General features: G+C 46.8%; 1 protein-coding gene across 3 annotated transcripts in view; it reads right to left on the bottom strand.

The window, feature by feature from the left end:
- The window catches only part of LOC147635467 (putative thimet oligopeptidase), a 113,231-nt gene that overhangs the window by 38,801 nt on the left and 50,352 nt on the right, over window positions 1-24,078 (bottom strand). For all 3 annotated transcript variants that reach the window (XM_086802758.1, XM_086802756.1, XM_086802757.1), the window contains one exon: window positions 23,556-23,648. In XM_086802758.1, the coding sequence (XP_086658884.1) occupies window positions 23,556-23,648 (93 nt within the window). The remainder of the gene's footprint in view (window positions 1-23,555; window positions 23,649-24,078) is intronic.

Raw genomic sequence — 24,078 nt, 5'->3', positions numbered from 1 at the left:
ACTCCGGAATGAGTGGGATCACAGAGAGGGATCCCACTAGATAGTCCATTGTACTGGCTCCATGTCCGAAGGGGAGGAGTCGGATCTAGGCCATCTAGCCAGGCCATTATAAATGGCTAGCCTATGAGCCCCACCGAGGGCTAAGAGATACTCTCCATAGTCTGTGCGGGCTGCTGTATCCTATGATGTCCATTCCAAATCCGTACCCACCGTGTCAATCTCCTGGTACATGGGATCATTTGTCTCAAAGAAGGGAACCTGTGCACCTGCGGTGCGGGCATTGAAGTCTCCAGCCAGGAGGATGTTCCCTAGACTGGAAAACTTCATAAGGTCACCATAAAGGGGCAAGTACGGGGACTCTCCGTGGGTGGCATATTTAAAATTGTAGGGTGCAAAGTAGCACACTGCAAGGTAGATGTCTCGGGCCCTCTCTGTCTGGATCCTCACCCACAAAAAACCATGCGGCCTCATCCCGTCTGACCACCTGTATCACATGTTGAGGCTCCTCCTTGTATAGTAAAGCCACCCCTCCCGGAAGAGAGAGACAAAGAAAGAAAGAAAAAGTTATATTAACGTCTGCGGAAGACCCCAAGGGCCTACGAGACCAAAAGTAATACAATGGTACCATGGATATACTGAGCCATGGAAAACTGAAAGGAAAGTAAAATGGAAACATCTGACAGTACAAGTGATCAGCAGATGATCCTGTGTAGAGTGAGATATGTTGTGATCAGCTAATGACGATACCCGCCTCGGCCAAAACCAATCTGATGGTGGAGTGAATGTCAGGCCTCTGTGATGGGAGCGTGACATGTCTGCGGAGAACCCCACGAATCCGTCTTTGTGTGGTGGAGGGTCCTGATGCTCTGGGTCAGGGACATCTGGCTCGCAGAATGGATCGAGCTCTCTCACTAAAAACTCCTCTAGGACGTGATAGAGAGAGAGAGAGAGAGAGAGAGAGAGAGAGAGAGAGAGAGAGAGAGAGACATGTTGCACAACTCAAATGATACTCATTGTTGTAATGGAACCACCCAAGTACATGCTTTTTTAGGCATCAAGCCTCATCTTTTGACCTGGACCTTAATAAGAGTTGTTCATGTTAATCAATAAACCCCCCATTACATGCTTTTATAAGCATCAAGCCTTATCGTTTGACTCGAAAATATCTACGATGATATCATGGGTGACATCATCAAAGTGACATCATTGTTGGATATCACGGCTCCACTCTCATATTGAATGGTCCAAGCACAAGCGACTCGAACTCGTGTTTGTATGGCCCCCATTATGAGAAGTAACCATGATTGAGCGACAAGCATCCCCGTATTCACACCGCAAGGTGGCCTAGCAAGCCAGATGGTTTAGCGACAGAATGGATTAGATTTGGCACATTGCCAAATAAGCTACATGCAACTCTGACCGTTATCTCATAGCAGTCTACACATGGAGTAGGTAGACTTTACTCTTGGACGCCCTGTCCTGTCAGTGCGGATTCCAAACAGGGCACAAGATGAGCCCAGATGGCTATTGGAGGTGGAGACGCTGCTATGTAGTTTCTAGTACATCTTGCTTGGCCGAGTCTACACCGCTGACAGTAGCACCGACAATGATTGCAGACATACGCGGCCATGTCAAAGCTGCCCCGTGTACACAAGCCTATATAGATACATGGGCAGCCCCTTCTCCACATAGTTCATCAGTTATCATTGTGAGTTTACTTCCTAGCTTCTACTGGCATACACCCTCCATCTTAACAATTCCAGATCAACCATTGAAGCCCATCAAAGCTCCCTTCACAAGAGCACACAGGTGTGGGGATTTGCCATCTATTGTATCACTTCAGTAATATAGTATTCTTCTCTATCTCTGTTGATGTGCAATTTCAGTTTTAAAAGTTTTGTGCTATGAAAGATCCTACTTCTTGTGAGTGTTCTCTTGTGTACACCACACGTTGTATTCTCTTACAATCATGTGCTGACATCATAGATCGATGCCATCAAGGATGACACTATGCTAACATCATCATGGATGATGTCATCAAGAATAACATCATGTTGGCATTATCACACACAAACACAACTACGAGGTTGCCCATACACACAAACACACATACATTAGCACATAGACTTAGCGGTGGTTCACACGTGAAGCTTCAATTTCCAACACAGATGACGAAGATACAAGAGTTCATGCTTGAAGAAATCACACTTAGACTCCTTCACATACAACTTCTCTCGTCTAAGTATCTCCAAGACAACTCTGAGATGTTGTATGTGCTCTTCCAATGAGTTACTGTAAATTAATATGTCATCCAAGAAGACAACAATCCAACTTCCCACATATGAAAGAAATAAAGTGTTCATCATCTCCAGAAAAGTAGTAAAAGCATTGGTCAACCCAAAAGGTAGGGCCAAAAACTCATAGGGGCCATAGCGTGTCCGAAACGTAGTCTTAGACATGTTCTCGGGTTTAATCCTTATTTGTAGCCTGAACGTAGATGAATCTTGGTAAAGTACTTAGCACCTTGAAGACGATCTACCAAGTCATCCATCCTCGGCAAAGGATACGTGTTCTTGACAATGAGTTTGTTCAGGCCTTCATAATCTGCACAAAATCGCATGCTACCATCTTTCTTCCATGGCACAAGAATGGGAGGGCCCCATGGAGACTTACTAGACAGAACAAAACCTTTATTAAGATAATCTTGCAGTTCCGGAGCCATCTTGTCCTCCTCTTTCTCGCTAAACCGATAAGGTTACCAAAAGATGGGATTGCTACCACAATCATATGATCAACGCTCCTCTTGGTGGTAGACCATTTGGTAACTCGCTCGAAAATACACCACGAAACTCTTTTAAAATATCACCCAAAATTTGTTGTTCTTAAGAAACTTCACTACTTGAGATTGAATTACATTCACAAGCAGATGATCTTCATAAAATTTCAAAATTGAAAAGATCATGAAAATAACAAAATGACTCAAGAGTTTGGATCAAAAAGAGCTTCATATATATCCTCCGCCGAAGATGGGTTTCCCCGCCACTAGGATCCGAGGTGACTTTGCCCTCTACTCGGCCTCATAGTCTAGTCCTGATCCAAGGTGCTTGGAGCAGCAGGTTTTCACTCTCATTCAATACAACAGGGTTGTCCCCTTGTGCTGTTCCTCTTCCTTTTTGTGGCGAAGGCGATAAGCAGTTTTTGGGTAAGTCCATCCATTCACTCAAGAGCACAAATCAATAGGCACAAGGTGTGTGAATTTTGGGTAAGCTCATCCACTATCCCGGCTTGGCGGCTAGTGAAGTGCTTGGATTCCAAGGAGTACACTAGTACGTTATCTTGGCTACCAGGTCGGGATTGCCATCACCTCAGAGTAGCAGCTTGCCCCCCCCCCCCCCCCCCTTCAGATCATTCCGAAGAAGCTTCTATACTAAAGCACGGCTAGGTTGTCACTCACTAGTCAAGAAGTGGTAGTGAACCAGGTCCTTCTCACTACTATGTGGTACATCACCTCTTGTTGGGCCTTTTTCAGGGTGTGTAGTGGCCAGGTACAATAGTTGTCACATGCAATGCCTCATCATTATCAGTGCAACATTGTCCAGTATTAGCACCCTATAGGATGATATTTGTCGTACGCCGTGACCCCATTGTAATCCTCAGTCCAAGATATGTCACGCACGAGCTACGTAGATCATTCCTCAGCCTTAGACAGCCAATCAGTCAGTCGAAGTCCCTTAACCCATGCATATAGAAGTCATAGAAGCCTTAGAGTCTGCATCAGTTCATGGTTGCATTTTGCATATAATCCATCCCATAGGCACATAAAGACCACATAGACCATGGCAGAAGCATCATAGTATTATTCAGCATTATTCTACATTTTTAGCAGATTTTCTAGCATTTTATTGCCATTATTTCATCATCAATCAGCCACAAGCCTTCAAGCACTTCAGCCTTCAGCACATTTTTAGCATATTTTCTAGCATTTTATTGCCATTATTTCATCATCAATCAGCCACAAGCCTTCAAGCACTTCAGCCTTCAGCACAAGAAGCATTAACAATTGGACAATTCAGCACATCATCAACAAACAAAGCATCAATCAGCATTCAGCCCCTTCAGGGTTCAGCGTTTTCAGCATCTACACAGTTTTCAGCATCCATACACTCGTCGTTTTGCGGTGCAAGTAAAACGCATTCATACATTCATTTTCAGCGTTCATTCACAGCCTAGAACCAGTCCCAAATAGCCTATATCTCAGCCTCAGATTTGCAACCTTCCTACATCCATTGGGAAGAGTGAATAGGCTTGAGATCAATCATTATTGGTGCCTCTACAGCCGTGTACAGTTCAGCCCAACTCTTGGTCCACTGAGATCTTGCATTTGGCTTATCGTCAATCCAAAGTCATTCTCTTCAAAGTAATAAAAGCAAATACTATTCCGGTAATGGGATAGGGGGCCCTTCATCAGTGGGTGATTCGGGACCCAATCGAGGTCGCCAAGAAAGGGAAAGGTAAAGAATCGCCACCCATCCCCACTCCCACCATCATCAACATGACCCTTGAAGGGGAGCAAAGGAGGAAGACCCGGGCCTTACATGTACGAGTGTCCGGTCTAAAAGACCGTGATGATGCGGAAGGGGAAACCAAGGAGCTCTTCTCTATGATGGGCATTGAAGCCACGCACACAAAGGCATGGAGAGTGGGAAAGAAGAGAGAAGGTAATGGCGAATCTTCTAGGGAGAGAGCACTTATCATTCGTTTCCCCTCCATGGAAGCGAAGAAGGACTTCTTGAAGAGACGTCCTACACTCAAGAAGATGGGAATATTTCTTGGAGATGACCTCACACTCTCGCAACTTGCCCACATGAAAGAAGTTATGCCCGAGATAAGGGCAGCCCGAGAGAAAGGGAAAGTGGCCTTCTATAGAGATGGTAGAGTGGTGATTATGGAGAGACGCTCTTCATGACGGCGCGAGACCTATGGGACTACACTCAAAGTTGCTACTTGGAATTGTAATGGATCTCTACGCCTTGATGTAGGGGCTTTTGAGGATAGTTTCACTGGGAGGGACATCATCTTCTACTGTGAGACGCATCAGGCTCCTGGACAGTCCATGCCACATGTTAGTGGATACCGATGGGAGACAGCTTGTAGACAGGAGACTCGTTTAGAGCATAGAGGACGGGGCTCAAGAGGAGTGGCAGTATTGTTTAGAGAGGAGCTACAGCCACTAAAACATATAGTCCGCAGAGATGAGCAGGCTAGGTACATGTGGGTTAGACTAAGGGCAGAGACGGGCAGATATCTCTACATTGCTATATGCTATTTTGCTCCTAGTACATCAGTGTATGCATCACCTAGCGGGCAGTCTCCCTTTTCTATTTTGGATGATGACATTTGGGAGTTCTCCAGGGATGGTGACATCATTCTCTTGGAGGACTTCAATGCCAGGACCGCCCATAACCAGACAGTATTTTATGATACCTCAGAGGAGATGTTGAGGGAGCTTGATGTCAGGGATATGGGCCTATCTAGACTCTCATAGGATGAGGAACATACAGTGTATGGGCGGTATTTGATAGACATGGGGATTGCACATGGATTGGCCATCCTGAATGGCCTACAGAGATTCCCGAAATCGGGCGGTTTCACTAGCTTTCCACATCAGCATGGTGCTAGTACAGTGGACTATGTTATGGCTCAGCCCAGTCTCATTCTCTCTTTTCAGGATTTTATGGTAGGCACTAGGCCGGTTGGAATAGCAGTGGATCATGCTATCTTGTCCTTCACTCTCACATTTCAGTTCAGCACCGCTCCATTGGGATAGGTCTCCACACACACTCGTTATACCTTTACGAGGGAGACTGACACCGTGTACACGGATGAGATATACAGACGCTTATGCGCCGAGGAGCCGGGACGGCCATTAGATGAGCTCACTCAGATATTGATAGAGACGCTTCATGCTGCAGCATCAGAGTCATATCCCCATAGTCAGCCTACACGGAGACGATCTGGGAACATGCCCCAGAACAGCTGGTATGATGAGGAGTGCAGAGAGATGAGGATCAGATTACAGAGAGAGGTGCTCATGGGTGTTACCACTCACAGACAGTCACGGATTACCTTCCGGCGCCTAGTGCGACGAAAGAAGAGGGCTTATCTTGCTCAGTTAGAGAGGGATTTGTATCAATTATTTATGAGTCAGGACTCAGGCAAGGCATGGAAACTATTCCATGAGCATTCACCATCACCAGCCATTACCTCCACAGAGATTTGGGATGAGTATGCAGCATCCCTGTACACAGCACCAGGACAGCCGCCCCTGCCAGACCCATCGGAGCCGTGCCCAGAAACATGTGCTTTCTTTATTGCTGAGATGGTAAGGAAAGCTATTAACAGGATGAGGACTGGGAGAGCATATGATCATGATGGTTTGGTAGCATAGCACTTTATTCATGCCAAAGATATGCTTGCAGAGCTTATTGCTATGATGTTTAACAGAGCCATGTGTAAGGGTTTTCCTGAGACTTGGAATATGTCCACGATTGTGCCTATCTTCAAGTTAGGCGATCCCATGCTTCCTGGGAATTATCGTACCATCATGATTGGTCACACATTGGCTAGATTATATGCATCTATTCTTGAGCAGGAGTTGAGTAGATGGGCAGAGAGAGAGGGCATACGTGCATCAGGGCAGGCAGGGTTCAGGAGAGGTTTCTCCACTCTTGATCATATCTTGACACTCAGAGCTATTATTGAGGAGGGCAGATTATATGGCAGGAGGATTTATTGTTGCTTTGTGGATGTCCGCAAAGCTTTTGACACAATACCGAGAGCCAGACTGATGCGCAGACTACAAGAGATGGGAGTGCCCACAGAGCTGATTTGGGGAATCATCGCTTTATACAGGACAGTTGTCGGGCAGGTACGTACTACTCAGGGTATATCTGAGATGGTTCACTCCATTATTGGGGTGAAACAGGGCTGCCCCCTTTCTCCCACCTTATTTGGGATGTATGTGGATGAGGTTTTGGACTATGTAGAGCAGGAGGGTGACAGAGGAGCACAGCTAGCAGGGACATGGATTCCGCTGTTATTGTATGCTGATGATATTGTGCTGATCTCAGATTCTCTAGAGGGGATGCAGCGTCATTTGGATGCATTGCACACGTTTGCACAGGACAGTGGATTGTTTGTTAACCTTGGTAAAACCAAGGTGATGGTGTTTAACACCACAGCACAGTGGGTTAGGAGGTCAGTACCCACCTTTACATATGGTCAAAAGACAGTGGAGTATACAGATGCATATACTTACCTTGGTGTGGTTTTTAGTGGCCCACTATTTTCCTTGAGGAGAGCAGCGGAGACCAGATTGACCAAAGCTTATGCAGCATTGGGGAGACTAGAGAGGATGTGTTCGCAGGTTCAGTTTCAGGAACCTCGAACAAAGCTCTGGCTCTTTGACACTTTGGTCACTTCAGCCATGCTGTATGGAGTGGAGATATGGCACAGCCGAGCTGGTAGCACTGATGGATGGAGATGTATGGAGAGGCCCTTGGTTTCTATGATCTCCCGGATGATTAGGGCCAAGGCCTCCGTACCACATGATATTATCCGTGCAGAGATGGCTGCCCCCCCATTGGTCGTAGAGGCACTCACTCGATCAGTCTCCTTTATACACAGCACTTGGGCTCTCCCTAGAGACAGATATGCTCGCTTAGCCCTGGAGTCTTCACGACAGTTGGCATCACAGGGAGACGGATCATGTTGGTATGCACAGATGACAGCTTGGTTCCACCTGCATGGCTTTAGTATGGACAGGCTACCTTCATTTCAGTACTCCTTGCATGCACCCTCCCTCTCTCTCACACGGGCAAAGATTACCAGACTTATCAGGCAAGACTTGATTTAGCTGGACACTAGGAGGACATGGATACAACCGACACACGAGCTTGGTACGACGATGGCTTTCTATAGAGATCATCTTCTCCAGCTCACGGAGGATGGGTTTGTGATTAGACCCAGCTACATGGATACTCATCTTTCTCATGGGGTACGGTGTGCTAGTGGTCAGATGCACACATCCTCACACCAGCTAGAGATTGAGACTGGCAGATTCAAAGGAGTACCAGCTGAGGCCAGGATTTGTCAGTTGTACCACATGGAGCCAGAGACAGAGTTACATTACATATGTCACTGTCCAGTATATTATGAGATACGAGGCCGTTTTCACTGCCTGTTCAGAGAGGGTTTCGGACGACTTTCTAGAGTCATGAGATACCAGGATCAGAGATGCCTCGGATTATACTTGCTGGAGCTGCGTTGACATAGAGAGGGTCTCTTGAGAGGGAGGGGATCAGAGAGGGAGAGACACCTACAGAGGCAGATTACAGACTTCTTTCGACCAGAGATTGAGCAGTCAGGCCAACAAGCATTGCAGATAGCCCCAGAGTATAGCCACACCAGAGGTACACTGATTGATCGGGCTATAGAGCTGGGGCGGTCCAAGCGCCCCAAGATGAGAGGCCCATCTCGACATCGGCGGAGACTACAACAAAGGATCAGGACCATACTAGCACGGCATGGGAGACGTCCAGTCAGAGTACTCACCATGGAGGACATTGAGGATATCCGCCATCGACCGATGAGAGACATCTTTGGATAGTGATGTGTATGATGCTTACCTTTGTTGCTGGAGTTTTCCTCCCAGATGTTAACCATTAGGAGCTCCTAGTACCGTACTTTTCCTCATAGTTGTTTCAGTTTCAGTTAGTTGTTTAGTTGTTTTCAGCTTTTCTTACACAGACATTGTATCAAATCCACCAATTGTTGTAACCTTTTGGTCTCATAGGTCATTTTGGCCTTCTGAAGACGTTAATATATCATTTCATTTCATTTCTCAATCTCTTAAAGTTTGAAGTCATAAAAGCGGATTGCTAAACTCGCGAAATTCGAGATACAAAAGGCAATGTGAGACTTGTGTAACATGATCCTTAATTACGAATACTTCCGCTGCATGTTACAATAGTTAATCCACAACTTCCTTTGGGCAAGCCAGCATGGGCCAAGATGGCTTGGAGAGTCATAATTCAGCCTTGCCACATAGGCGGCCTAAGCATTATTGATCCTTCTAAGCAGAGTAGAGGCCTTTTGGGCAAGCTGATCATAAAAGGGCTCCTCCCAGGTAATAAACCCTTGAAGGTCTTTCTCATGGCTTGTAGCTCTGCCGCATTCTAGTTCTTGGTGGTCCCTAGCCCCCGAGCCCAAGATGGATCTTCACAGAGATGAGGACCTGCGGCTTAAGCCCAACCTTCGAGGACCGATTTGCGACCATCCTCTTCGGAGCCTTAAACCACATTTGTTCTACTCTTTGCAAGTCTCCCCCAGCCCTAGGCGAGGAGAGACTTCATCGCCACTCATCTGGCACCCCTCGATTACCCTTCCTAGTGGCCACATGCTAGGCTCTCGTCCTCAAGTCTCATGGAGCGCATTGAGCAATGGACCGGCCCAATCTCTTGGAGATTGGCTCACCTTTAGGCGACTCCTCTGCCAGAGGCCTAGGAGCGAAGCCTAGAACGGATTGGAGGTAGAGACAGGCTCACCCTCGACATTGACTCTTCCATCCCTCCTAGTGGCTCGCACCGGTCTAGGACCCGCCTCACCCAGGTGTTGGGGCTTTTACCAAACTAGATATCTCAATAATAGCCCATGGTGCAGATGGAGGCACCACCATGACTTTCTCTACAAAGCCGCAGGGCCAATTGAGTTGATCCCCCCCCCCCTCCCCCCTTTCTACACTTTACAGAGGGTGAGAGATCGGGTTTCATGACCACAGATGGCATGTCGACCCTCCCCCGACCAAAGTGGCGAGAGAGAGATTGTGGAGATTCTGGTTATGGGACGGCCAACCACTAATGTGGCTGCAATGGGATCAAGGTGAGTGGCAGTGGCATGATCCCTTCGCCCCCAAGGACACCCCCAACATCCCCTTCTTTGAGTAGGATTCAGAACCCAAAGGTTGATAGTACGCTAGCGGCAGCAGTACACTAGCAAACTCAGGGGGCATACCCGCATGTTTCCTTCGTGATTTTTGGAAACGGCTATGGGGCACCTTCCGGCCTTGGAAGATCACTCTCTTCCTTCGCCAAATAGTTCACAGGAGCTTGGCAGTGGGCACTTGGCTAGCAATTGGAGGTCTATCAACCCTCTATTCTAGGTGTGGATACCACTAGGAGAGACAGTGGCATTGCCTTTGGGATTGTCCCAAGGCACAACAAATTTAGTTGCAGATCCTCCATATCTTCATGCATCTACCCGCAACATCACCTGGGGAGCGGTACCATGGGTTTCTAAGTCAGCAATGGCCTTAGCATATGAGGAGTCGAGACAGGACCCCGCCCTTCTCCTCTCTCACCAGAGTATCATGATAGCCACACTATCAGTAGCCCCAATAGGGAGGAGTACCACAGGCCCCTGTCAAAGGCAGGAGAACATCACCATTCTATCAACATGGCACATTTGGTATGCTCACCTACAGCGAGGCCATAGAGAGCACTACCATGCCACCCCACTGAGTCCATCCACAGCATTTTGGCGGACAGCATCATAGACCCTCCATGGCCAGTGGGAGAAGCTGCGAGGCGAATCTGAGCATATGCGGAAGCGCCAAGAGGCTTTTCTGTGCATTTGGAGCAGCAGTCTTTTCCTCAAGGTCAGAGACAGCGAGGTTACTTGGCATTACAAGAGGCCACATGTTTGGTTGTCCCCCACCCCCCCCCCTCCCAATTGTATGAGATAGTCTTCCTCCGAGAGCGGCCAACCCACAAGGAAGAGCCACTTTCTGTCTCCAACTATTTTTCATGTCTCCCTTGATTGATGTGGCTACACATGAAAATTTTCAATGATCTCTCAATCCCGACCCAACCATTGTTGCTACATGAGGTTTCTTCTAGCTTATAATCTTCACCTCAAGAGGTGGAGGAGGTGTCAACGAAGGACCAATGGACAAGTAAAGAACTCCTGGTCTTCGCCCTCAATGAAAGCCCAAATTTTCACCAACAAATAGAGATCTATGGCATGGTCAAATACTTCCACGGCCACAAATCTAAAAAAATCCTTTGGAGAAAATAAGAGCTCATCATGTCCCTCGAGGAGCAAAGGAGATAATTGATTAATTGGATCTATCATCTCACTAATTCTCAGGCTTGAGTTCTAGGAAGCTGTTTTGTCCTAGGGAATCTCCATCTATTGTTGAGATACCAAACTTATCTAAGAAGCTTACCTCAATGAAAGTCCCAATTTGATGGAAGTAACTTAAACCACTTTGACTATGATAGTTAGTTGCAACCAAAGAAATGACTTTGAGGGGTAACAATTGGGTTTTCTGGTTAGTGAGGAACCACTAGTTACATGATTTGAGCTAGTAAAGCCCAACAATTTTGGGAACATCCCTTGTAGTAGGAGTTTCAATAAACAAAATTATTTTAACTTTGGAAGGTAATCCTTCATTGGATCAGTAGCCTCCACAATCATAGATTGATGTATGGAAATTTTCCATACAGATAACCAATCAGTAACTTGTATTGTATAATCACATCGTTATGATGAGGAATTTACGTAAGGGTAACCTCATCAAGAAGCACATATTGGTTTATAAAGCCAAATTTTGGATTATATGATGTGCATCAAGAGAAAGAGCATCAAAGGAAAGAATAGAATCTAGAAGAACTTATAGACTTTAGTATGGATTATTCTATGGATGCAAGATGACTCGAAGAGACGGACCTTCTACCTACGAAACATCTTGGAAGAACATAAATTCTTCAAGAACAAGTTGGTTAACTTGGAAGAATAATGATTCGTTGGTAACAAGTTAACAAAAGACAAGAAAAACCCTAATGTGTCAATCTTACGACACAAGTTAGCAGATTTTTTGAACCTCATAGTATAGGGTCAGCTCGTCACTGTGGGCAACGCATTGGCACAGAGAGTTTAGCACAGAGAGCTAAACTACGTAACGATTGGGTGCTAAGATTAGGACTAGGGCTTAGATGGGCTTAGGGGCCAAGAGAACCTTGGGCAAGGGCTAGGGCTAGCAGAGACGAGGTCTGGATTCACGGTGGGTCACATTAAAATCAAACTCGTGGCTATAGAGGGCAAAAGGCCTAAGTATAAGATTGAGATAATAATAGCCAAGGCTCATCTACAAAAGAGTACCTAGGGCTTAGTTATGATTATTATGAGGAATTCGCGCGACGGAAACGTCTGTGATGCACATGAGACCTCAGGAGCACAAGTAGCTCCAAACAGGTGCATGTCTTGGTGATATGGGATGCCAAGACTTATAGCCAAGGCAAGGCTCACTCACGACAATCTCGACCTCAGGCTCAAGGGGTGGTTCCTAGAGGAACCCTACGGCTAGGAGGAGAGTCGCTACCTGGAATCTCTCATGGTCTTCATCGCCAATAAATGAAGGAAACTTTCTTTACTCAAGGAGGAATTCTAGGTATGTGGTTCTAACACAAGGGATCATGGTCAAACAATTCTCCAATAATTCTCAAGAGTGCAGGTCAAGGTAGAACGAAGAAAGAAAGATTGAATTAAACCTCTACGAAAGACTCAAGAGTCTATGAGACTGAAAATGAGTACACATGATCCATGAATAACTAGATGTCGAAACCATGAAAAAAATAAACCATGAGTCCATGGATACAAAAAGAGAGTCAAAGCTCATCCTCGTCCTCTTGAAAGGGTATACAGTGCAGCAATGTCCATCTCCTAAGTGGTATATCTCTATGGCATTTGACGATGTCCTCTATTTGCATGGCGTATGGAGGATCTAGATCTCTAGAGGTAGGGACGTTGAGCCCTCTAGTAACTTCCCGGGTGCATTTTTGTACTCTCCCCTTTGGAAAGTCTGGGTGGTGGGCGTCGTGCTCGTGGGAACCAAAAAAGCCTATGATGAAGGTTTGAGAGGTGTCCCGCTCATCGTGTCTCCATGAGTGCTGCCTTACCACAGTCTCCCAATGCCCGGCGAAGCTCAAAAACCTCTGATCCATATACTACATCACCGCGAGAGCGGGCCAAAACCATCTCGGAAAGGCAATGAAATCTCCCACGTACCTCATAGTAGAGTGGGCATTTGCATATGCAATGCACCTCTGTCTCAATCTCCCTAGTCCCTACATAACCTGCAAACCCTGGCCTCCTGGGATACCCTTAGCCCTCCCAGAATCAATCCAGCGGTAGTAGGACAACACCCGCAACTGACCAATAGCGATCCTCATCGCATTTAACAATGTGTTTGTGAAGATACTCCGGTCCACTGAAACCCTCAAGAAGTGCTCTCTGTAGAACTGAAGCTTCATGGGGAGCTCTGGCGGTGATTCCCATGTCTGACTCATGTGAAGCCGGGTAAGTCAACGTGGATGATGCAGTTGATCTCCTATCAGGAGAGATCAAAGAATGGGGAGTCTAGGATGTACTCAAAAACGGGGAAGGCAGTGGATCTAAAGACCATGCATGTCAAACGAACTAATGATCTGTGAGTACCATGACCTACTATGGTGCTCCTATGCAAACTGCCTGGAAGACTCAAATGCCATCCACAGTAGGCAATCTCTATCCAATGTGTAAAAATGGGAAATGTAAGTGATCATCTGGAAGAGGGCATCAATGACCAACGGTGCTACCCCAAACTCTGCCAAAACTATCTCATGTGGTACACATGGCTTACTTCTCATCATGCATGAAAACATCATCACATGCACTCTCTCCCTCCTCCCCCAGCCCTCTCCCAGATCACCTCCCGAAAATAAAGCCTCATACATCACAGCTGGCTTCACCAATGTGTCAAACAACCAACTCTTTATGCTAGTCTCCTGATAATGGCTTAAAAGGACTGTCTTTGTAGTCGAGCCAGTGCAGCTATCCTCTCGCTAAGTAAGCCTAGCATCCAGGCGCATGGTACAGATAGGACCGATGAAGGTAATCCCCAGATAGACATATGAAGTAACCATGTTCTCACCTTTATAAGAGAGTGTTTGGCTGCCACCTGATATGAGGTGTTAAAGAGCATGTTCTTGGTTTTTACCAAGACTCACTATAAGATCTCTCTCCTCGCAAGAGTCTGAAGTGCATCCAAATCCTCTGCTGAATTTGGGACAAAGACTACGTTATCTGCATACAAGAGGATGGGAACTACTGTCTCAGCTAGCTGTGATCATGTACCCCCCAATGTATGGATAAAATCTCAGATCTCATCAATGTATAGGCCAAAGAGTGTGGGAAAGAGTGGGCAGCCCTGTTTGACCCCAGTGGTGCTATGAATCTGACCTAACATGCCGCTTGGAGCCTAAATCCTGCTTGTCACTCATAGAGTGCCAAGGAATAGCTTAGCATTTGTGATTAGGAGTGGAATGCACTCTAAAAACATAACCATTGAGCTCCATTAGGTGTGGATTAGTGTGGAAATTTAATGTTTGTTCATGCATTTGATATTTTTTCATGTATTGTTGGAATTGGTAACTTAAAAGCAAGCAAAGTCACACTCCTAAAAACATACGGTTTTGGAGCTTTGGATGTGTTAGTTTGTTGTTTTTTATTTGGTTTTGAAGCTTGTTGCATTCTATTTTCATATCTCGGAAGAGGAAACCACGATTTCATTGGCTTTTTTGCATGATTTTGGGGCTCATAAGACTTGTTATGTACCTAATAGTAATCCTTAGGATTAGGACCTAATCTAGAAGGGTTAGGGAAGCCCTGAGATTAGGGGAAAGACAAGTGACTAGGGTTCATTATCGATAAATCCATGGATACTGGCTATTTATGACTCTATGGTTATTTATAGCAACACTAGTCACTATATAAATGACTTATGGGTTCTTATCATTATGTCTTGATAGTTGGTCTCTGCTTGGACCAAGAGTCTGTCAGAATATGCAACGGAGATCATAGTGGTTGAGTACTTTAGATACGGTGCAGTATGGTACATGTACGGTACGAGTACATAAAGTACGCATCAAGATAAGTACTTTAAGTACATTCACATTTTTTACTATCGATGTATGTATGTATATAAAATAAGAAATATCTAGCATCCATATAGAAATAGCATGAAAGACAATGGTAATACTGAAATGAAAACTAATCTATTAACTACTGAGCAATGATCACTTACTAAAATAATTAAAAAGCGGGCCAAATAAGTGTTGTACATTGAACCTCATATTTGGTACAAAGACCTTATCCGTACGAGGTACGGTACGTATGGAGTGGTGCTGAAAGTACTGAAGGTACTCATCAGATGAGTACGGGTACGAAATGCAACTATGGCGGAGATAAAGACAAAATCTGAGAACACAAGAGCAAGTGCACTGCAGAAAAATACAGCAATGGAGAAGGAGAGAGAGAGGCGTGTAACTCTGCTCTATATACACAAGAAAATTGCGAATACCTAATACAACAAGTGGGGGGCCAAGAGCCCCTTTTTATATAGCCCCACATGAGCAGCCGGCCAGCAATAGGACAGCCGACAGCCTACTGATGGCCCATGACCTGCACCATCTCCAGTCGGCCAGCCCCAATGAGTCGGCCCTCACACGTGTGGAGTTCGCCAGCATCTGGACCAAGTTGGCCTACTACAGAAGGCTACTTGGGGGCAACAGACTCAATCGGCCACCATCTGGATCAACCACGAGCCAAAGAACAGCCTCCCACACCTGGTAAAAATAGGGAAAAAATATGGAGAGTGGGGAAAAATGCGAAAACACCGAAATCGGGTGAGCACACCCACAACAGATGCCCTGGTGTACATATACAGACAAGAGATGACTGCTAACACCCCCTCTCAACTCCTGGATGTGGAACCAACCCCAATGAGCTGGAGTGCCACCAGAGCAAAGCCTGAGATAGAGACTTCGTGAAGAGGTCCACCGCACTGTCCTCCGTCGAACAGAACTCTAGCACGATGTCATCAGCAACGATCTTTTCACGAACAAAATGCCTCTGGATGACCGTGGGTTCCACCAGTGGAAATCCAATCCTGCCAAGTAACTTTTGCAACCTCACAACCTCACAAGCAGCACCACAAGCAGCCCAGTACTCTTCCTCTATCGACGACAAGGCAATAGATGGCTGCCTCTTACTGCTCCATAAAACTGCTCCTGAGCCAAGGGAAAAACTATAGCCTGATGTCAAGGTCCTCGTGTCTGGCTCTCATCCCCAATCTGAGTCACTCCATCCGTGGAGTCTGACTCTATCCATCAATCCCCCTCCTGTGTAAAAGAGTCCAAGATCCTTCGCATGCTGCACAAACCACAAGATACGCAATCCTGCCTCCCAAAGAGTCCTCTGCAAACATGAGCTCAACAGCCTCATCAGGAAGCTCCCGTCCAATCTGGTATGCATCAACCAAATCAATGAACCATTCTACTTCCGAGTCAAGGAGGCATCATAGTGCTCACAAGGATCAACACCTATTACGATGGGATGCCAAGTCCTGGAAACTTGCTGAAGACCACTCAAGGCCTTCAGAAACCTGTAACCAACCCCCTCTGAATCCGGAGCCACAAAGCCTGGAGAATGTGCAACATCCACTTCCACCTACAAGTAATCAACTATCACCTGCCTGGCCTTCCGATAGTTCCCCGTGCAAAGAACTTCCTCATCTACAGGAGTTTCTTTGTCCTGAATACTACGAGACATCAGAGCATAGGTTACCTGTAAAGTTTCCTCTAACTGACAAACACAAGAACTACCAACATCTGTACCGAAAAGTTCCTGCCTACTGGTACCATCAACTAGTAAGCTATCCACCATCTGGTCCCGGAAAGCCTGCACCTAGAGCGTATCCACACTTAAGTGGCCATTACCAGACTGCCACTCATCACAAAACGAAGGACCTGGGAGAGAGTGCTGAGTGTTTGTAAACTCCATTCTCCACTCCGTCTTCCCAAACTACCTGGCCTATTGCTTTGACCCGGAGAGCAACAAAATGCTCATCAAACTCCACCCGTATGCCAGTCTTGCAAACCTGATGCACTGATAACAAATGAAAACCAAGTGATGGAACATACAACACCTGGGAGGAATGCTTCCCCCCTCTGCCATCGGGAACTACCTCCAACTTGCCCTCATTGTGAACTGGGATAGTGGATGTATCCCTAGTAAGAATGTGACCAGAATACCTGCAGAGATCCTGTAAAGCTGAACAAGGAGTAGTCATGTGCCTGGAAGCACCACTGTCTAGAATCCACTCCCGAGTATCCGTAGCGGAGAGTCCTCCAACCTTCTTCCTGCACAAAGAAAATGAAACACCGGTGTCCATAACCTCCATGTGCACAAAAGCTGGAGTCTTCACGGTTGCTATTGAGGATTCGGCACCCTTCTCGGTGCTCCGCTTGGGACACTGCCTCCAATAGTGGCCTTTCTCGCCACAATCATCACAGGTCCTCTTTGCCTTGAGTTTCTCGCGGTCTTAGTCGGACATCTTCTCAGAAGAGCATTTCCTTTGCCCTTGTTGTTACCGCCTTTCGACCGTTGGCCAGTTAAGGCCTCCGAACCTCCGCCCTGTGGAGGATTCGTGAATCTTTCCTCCTAGTCCAAGACCATGGGCACACGCTCCTCCCTGTGATGGTGCTGAGCCTGCCATTGGTAATCAAAGAAGAGTAGAATGCTGAGTACTGAGAGGGTAAATGCGACAGCAACGTGATGGCCATATCCTTCGATGATCTCTTTCCCAACCTAAAGAACTTCCTGCTGAAGAGCCTACAGCTTGTTAATGTGCTCCTGCATCGTCGATGACTTTGCAGGATTCATACCCCGCATCTGTACTTCCAAGAAAATCCTCTTCATGGGTGATACCTTGTTATAGAGAAAAGCCAAATGCTTCCATATACCTCTAGCCAGCGTCATATGCTTGATATGATTGATTACCTGCGGGTGCAGTTGAGGAAAATGAAAGAACGGACCCTAGCATTGACACGATCCCACAACTGTGCCTGTGCCTCGCATTCCTTCCGAATCAAGGGTAACTCCCCTCCCTCTAACTCCAGCCGTGGAACCCCAACAACAATGAAATCAGCAAGGTTGTAAGACTCCAGAACAGATTCCGTCATTATCTTCCATATGCCGTAGTTGTTCCCGTCCAACTGACGGTCCACTGGGAACGTGAGGAGTGTCGGGGTCTTCACATGCCTCTCAGCCATCTCAAGTAAATCTGCCATTGCGGGGATGTAACTGAAAAGGGTGGGTGGGTGGGAAAAAAGAACTTAAAGCTGCAAGTGGCTGTCCAGCAAATCAGCCCACCTTCCTCTTGCTTCTCCTCTTCCCGAACAGTCCAAAACAATCCACCAATCAGCAACAAAACAGCCCCCCTCTTGCTCACACAGTTCCCAAGATTTATCAAGAGCCTAGAGCTCTGATACCATGTCAGAATATGCAGCAGAGATGAAGACAAAATCTGAGAACACAAGAGCAAGTGCACTGCAGAAAAATACAGCAATGGAGAAGGAGAGAGAGAGGCGTGTAACTCTGCTCTATATACACAAGAAAATCCCAAATACCTAATACACAAGTGGGGGGCCAAGGGGCCATTTTATATGGCCCACATGAGCAGTCGGCCAGCAATAAGACAGCCGACAGCCTGCTCATGGCCCACGACCTGCACTAGCTCTAGTCGGCCAGCCCCAGTGAGTCGGCCCTCACACAAGTGGAGTAGGCCAACATCTGAACCAAGTCGGCCTGCTAAAAAAGACTGCCTGGGGGCAGCCAGACTAAGTCCGCCACCATCTAGATCAGCCAGGAGCCAAAGAACAGCCTCCCACCATAGTAACATGGGATGGGGAACGAGGACGGGGACGGGGACGGGGAACGGCAAAAGGCAGGGAACGGGGACGTGGGGATGGGGACGGCATATGGAATATGCAATTTATTGACTACAAAGCACACTAAATAAAATAACATTTATGTTTTTACACTTTGAACATTCAAGGCATCACTTTAAATGTGCAATACGTGGCGCAAACACCGAACAGGCGCTAATAAGACTTAAGTACACCGACAAAGTTCAAACCAATATATAAGCATGGAATGATGATCACTATCAAATAACAAAAGACTAGTGTCTACAATGCACATAAAGTGCTAAGTCAAGACTCAAAAGTAAAAACAATGAAACATAGCTAAATGATAAATCATAGAGCCTGCAATGCTAAATCGGAGGCTGGAGCGTGAGAAGTACTGGCGTCATGATCATGGCTGCCTACATGACCAGTCTGAAAGGTAGTGGCATCATCCTCTGGGCTCTGTTGTGTCTCCACCTACTCATTTTCCTCCTCCTGCTCCATGTCCCACTGAGTAAAGGGATTTGCCTTTGCAGTCGCACCCTTGCAAAGCGTTCGCAAGTTTGCGCTTACAAAGACAAGATCGTTGGCCTTTTCTACACCAAGGCGGTTCCTCTTCTTTGATGCAATATGGCTGTAAGAACTCCAAAGCTGCTCCAAACAAGAGGAGCTTACAGCTTGGCTGAGAATGCGGACAGCCAAGTGTTGCAGCTCAGGCCCATCTGAACCATAGTCTTCCCACCACAAAGCAACCCCAACCTTCAACCTATCCTCATGTGCATCCGCACAACCAAAAGCACCACGAAAGGACTTGTATGCAGCAAGCTGGTCTCTGATTTTGTGCCTAATGCCTCCATCTCGCACTAGACGAGCCAAGATACGCCTCCAACCAGCACTAACCTCTCTGTCACACTCTTGTCCATCACCATATATGCAGCTGCATGCATAGGAGAGGCATAGGAGTTCCACCTCGTCACACATAAGGAATGAATCTCCTCGTATCTGTCCTCATCGGGCTCTAACTCTTGCAACTTCTCTATCAGTCTATCCATTGCCTCATACACCTTCCCGATGCATGGCTGCATAGCATCTACAAGCCTCAACAAGTGGACAATAGGCCTCACCATAGCATCAATGCGTTTCACATCCTCCCAAAAGGAAGTGCTCTCTGCATGCTCCCTACATAATATGCCTATGGCTGTTGAAGCCAATGCACAAGTGGTGAACTCGTCGCTGATGAAGAGCTGCCTCAATGCACCACTGCACTCCCTCAAGCGGGCCAGCATCAAGAAGTTGAAGGCAAATCGGATGTCTGAGTATTTGAGAAGTGAGAGCCTTGATTTCTTGGAGAAGTCCTGGCGGAGGAACTGGTGGTTCAAGACAAATGTGACCATTTGATTGGCCTTCTGAATGATTGGCTCAATCCATGACTTCTTTCCAATATCCTTTAAAAGATTGTTCAAACAATGTGCCACACAATATGACACAGTCATGTGTGGATACATGTCCTCAATAATAGCTCCAGCTGCCCTATTTGCAGCCCCGCCATCTGTAACAAAAACCCACCACACATTCCGGGCCCATGAGCTCAATGCCACTTGCCCACCCTGCTACAAGCACGTCTGCACTCTTCCCTGTCCCTGAGGCATCATGTGAAGCAATAAAGTACATCTCGCCACGAGAATATGCAACGAGACCATGGATGGACCGCTTTCGTGTGTCACTCCATCCATCTGCAATGAGTGACACTCCATTCTTTGCCCATAGCCGCTTTCTGTTCTCTGCAGCTTGCTCGACAAGGCGCTTCTCCTTGTCGAGCAATGTGGCGCGCAGAGACTCTGATGATGGGGGGGTGTAGTTTGGACCATACTCCCCAATCCTCTTCACCATAGCCTTGAAGTACTCAGATCTGATTACAAAAAGAAACAAGTGACCTTATAAGAATGAAACTTAGAAAAATCATGTTAAGAGGGAAGAGTCAAGGCTTACCTAGCACTATGGAAAGCAATATGGTCATGGAAGAAGAAACGAGCCACAGCTGTATCAACCTCTTCCTTCTTCTTAGGATCCCAACTTCCCTCAAGTGTACTCTATCGCCGCGCGGGTGTGGGCATCGCAAAGGAACCTACACCATGTGGCCGTGGTGTAGATGTGGTAGATGCACAACCTGACCCTGAAACAGACCCCTCAAGTGGTGTCACAAATGCTGCAGGATCCACAGCCACACGTGCCGGCCTTGCAGCCCTCAAAGCCTCATGCCCGACAATGCGCTCAAGAAGCTCCCTTCTCTTCTCCGATGTGATTCCCGTGCAAAATCGAACCTCGTGCCCGGACTCATGCATAAGGTGGGCTCTCACTTTGTCTGACCCACTCGTCCGCCTATAGGGGCAAAGCTTGCAAGACCACGGGCGTGAACCTCCTCCACTTCCAGGGCGGTTGGCATTAACCTCTTCCCACCATGACCAACCATCGGTTCTTCTAGCACCACCACGACGTGCGGAGCCGAAGGTTGCTTGTGAAGAAGATGCCATAAGAGAGGGTGAAAGTTGAGAGAGAGAGAGAGAGAGGGAGGGAGTGGGAGAGGATAGAGCCTAGAGAAAGCTTGCAGGTTCAGACTCCAAAGAGAGAGAGAGTGAGGGAGTGGGAGAAAGAAAGATTTTATTAACGTCTTCCAAAAGACCGAACTCGGCCTATGAGACAAATCGGTGTACCTGTATGGGGGGGGGGAGAGAGAGAGAGAGAGAGAGAGAGAGAGAGAGAGCGCTTGTTGCTTAAGCCTTAAGCTCTAGAGTGGGGCGGCTGGCCAAGAGTGAGAGAGTGGGAGAGAGAGAGAGGAGAGCACAAGCCTTATAGGCTCATGGCGGTGCAGCCTTGCAGCCTGCAGGTCTCACGTGATGGCAGCCAGGCCAGCGTGAGGAAAGCAACGGGCAGCTGCCAGCCACCAACGGGCAACTGCAACGGGTAGAAGCAAAAAAAACAAAAAAAAAAACAAGGCGAAAAAAAATGGCGGAAAAAAAAAGCGAAAAAACGGTGCAAAAAAACAGCGGAAAAAAAAACGGTGCCCCGCGGCCGTCCCGTTCCAGTCCCGTCCTGGACCTGCGTAGCCCGCTCCGCCGTTCCCGAGATGGCGTCCCCTTGTGATGCATCTGCCCAAGGCATCCCCTCCGTCTCCAGCCCGTGCCAGAACGAATCGCCGATTCGGGACGGCGTTTCTGCGTCCCCGGCCCTCCGTCCTCTCCGTCCCCTGTTACTATGCCTCCCACACCTGGAAAAAATAGGGAAAAAATATGGAGAGTGGGGAAAAATGAGAAAACACCTAAATCGGGCGGGCACACCCACAACAAAGGCCCTGGTGTACATATACAGACAGGAGATGACTGCTAACAGAGTCCTGCCGTGGACATGGCAAATCACAAATACTCTTGCCGAGGGCCTGTATGGGCAAGCACTGGGGATATGGAACGCCAAGAATGACCGGCATGGATTTGTGGGAGTGAGCCTCAACTCTGCCTCCAAGGAGGTTTGCAGAAGCAGACCGTGGTTGGGTGGTGAGCTTGCATGTACCCTTCTATGTTGTTTGTACCCTTCTATGTTGTTTGTAGTATGTACTAATCCTTGTGTTTAGCCTGTATTTTAGGTAATCCTATGAGAGGTAGTCATCATCCTGCCTATCCTATGGGACATTGTCCGTGCACTTCTGTCCATGAGCTGATCTGAGCCTCCAAGAAAATTTCATAAATCTTGGCCAACGTGTGGCCAATCATGATGGTTCAGTAGTTATTATGTCTCCCTTGTGGATAGGGACAATGGTGCAGGTGGTCCAGGAAATCCCTCACAAGAGAACCCTATTGAAGATGTGACCTAGGATAGGAGCCCAGGTCTTTCAACCATGGGCCAAATGTTCAGTGAAAAGGTCTTCATAGTCCTTGGCGCTACCGTTGTGTGGCTTTAATAGGGCTTTCGTGTGGTAAAAAGGCCGGCGGACGTGGGACGTGGGATATGAGATATGTGGGGGTGTTTTGGGGGGAGGTTTGTATAATGGTGAAATACTGGATGCAGCAGAGACAGCTGAAGAGGATAAAACATCCCACAAACGACCAGAAAGAGACAAGCAAGCATGACCACAGGGAACCTTCATTGCGGCATCCCAGCCGGCAGACTGCCTCTAGGTTCCCAAACATGACTCAATTGTAAGTCGGAAACCTGAGACCAGGCAGAAGTGGCCCCTTGGGAGACCCTCTATTGAACATCTCAATCATAGGCAGGCACATCCCCCACTGGCTCAAAGGACCTTTCTGGATCTCATTGGATCTCCACATAAGACGGTTAGAATGGTATATAGCCTATGGCTCTTTGATGGATGATAGAATCCCTTATCTCAAGGAAGATTCTAATTATTCTGAATCTTTTTTTTTTCTAGTTGAATTTTGAAGATATTAAAGTTCTACTATTCATCTTGTGTTATTTGGTCACAGGAGCCAATTTGGCCCCCTGCACAAATGTTAATGACAACCCCCTCCCCCTCCCCTCCACACCCCACAACACCCCCCCCCCTCCCCCCTTCACCCCAAAAAAAAAGTACAATGCAAGTAAAGAACTCTCCACCAAATAAGCTCTCAAAGTTCCATTTAACCCCCCCCCCCCCCCCCAAAAAAAAAAAAACAAACAAACAAAATCATAAATTTTAATAAATTTTGTGATACAACTAACCTTTTCAGGTTTTCTGGCCATGCGTATCTCCAGAGAATATTCTGCCCAATTTTTGTAACCAAGCAGATGAGCCAATTTTTGTCTCAGCTCCAACTACATGAAGCAAACATTTTCAAGCATAAAAGTTCTGTAGTAAGGCAGAAGCTTTTTCTGGCACTGAGTGATGACCACCAAAACAGTTTTTTTTTTTTTTATCAATCAAACAGCGATAGTTTCTAATAAGATCATTGATCACTTATACTACCGGATGGTGGCCTTTTATACGCCTACGTTTGATAAGCCGTTTTGAAGGCGAAGGATATGTGTTGAAGTTATTTATGCAATGACCATTTTGAATTTTAATCCCTCTACAATTTGTAAGTTAGCAGCAACATGTGTCATGACTTAAAGTGGGGGATGGAAGGGTATTTATCAAATGTGGAGGTTTCTATATGCCTTGAGTGCACCAAGAGCTTCAAATGCACCAAGTGGTCACATTGTCAAAAATGCTCCATTGCAAGAACATGGAAGACAGGGATCCACA

This window comes from Cibotium barometz, chromosome 9 (assembly GCF_041138505.1).
Source record: "Cibotium barometz isolate CiBa-2024 chromosome 9, ASM4113850v1, whole genome shotgun sequence".
Lineage (NCBI taxonomy): Eukaryota > Viridiplantae > Streptophyta > Polypodiopsida > Cyatheales > Cibotiaceae > Cibotium > Cibotium barometz.
Note: the sequence above shows the minus strand (reverse complement) of the source record. Positions and strands in the feature narration are given on the sequence as shown.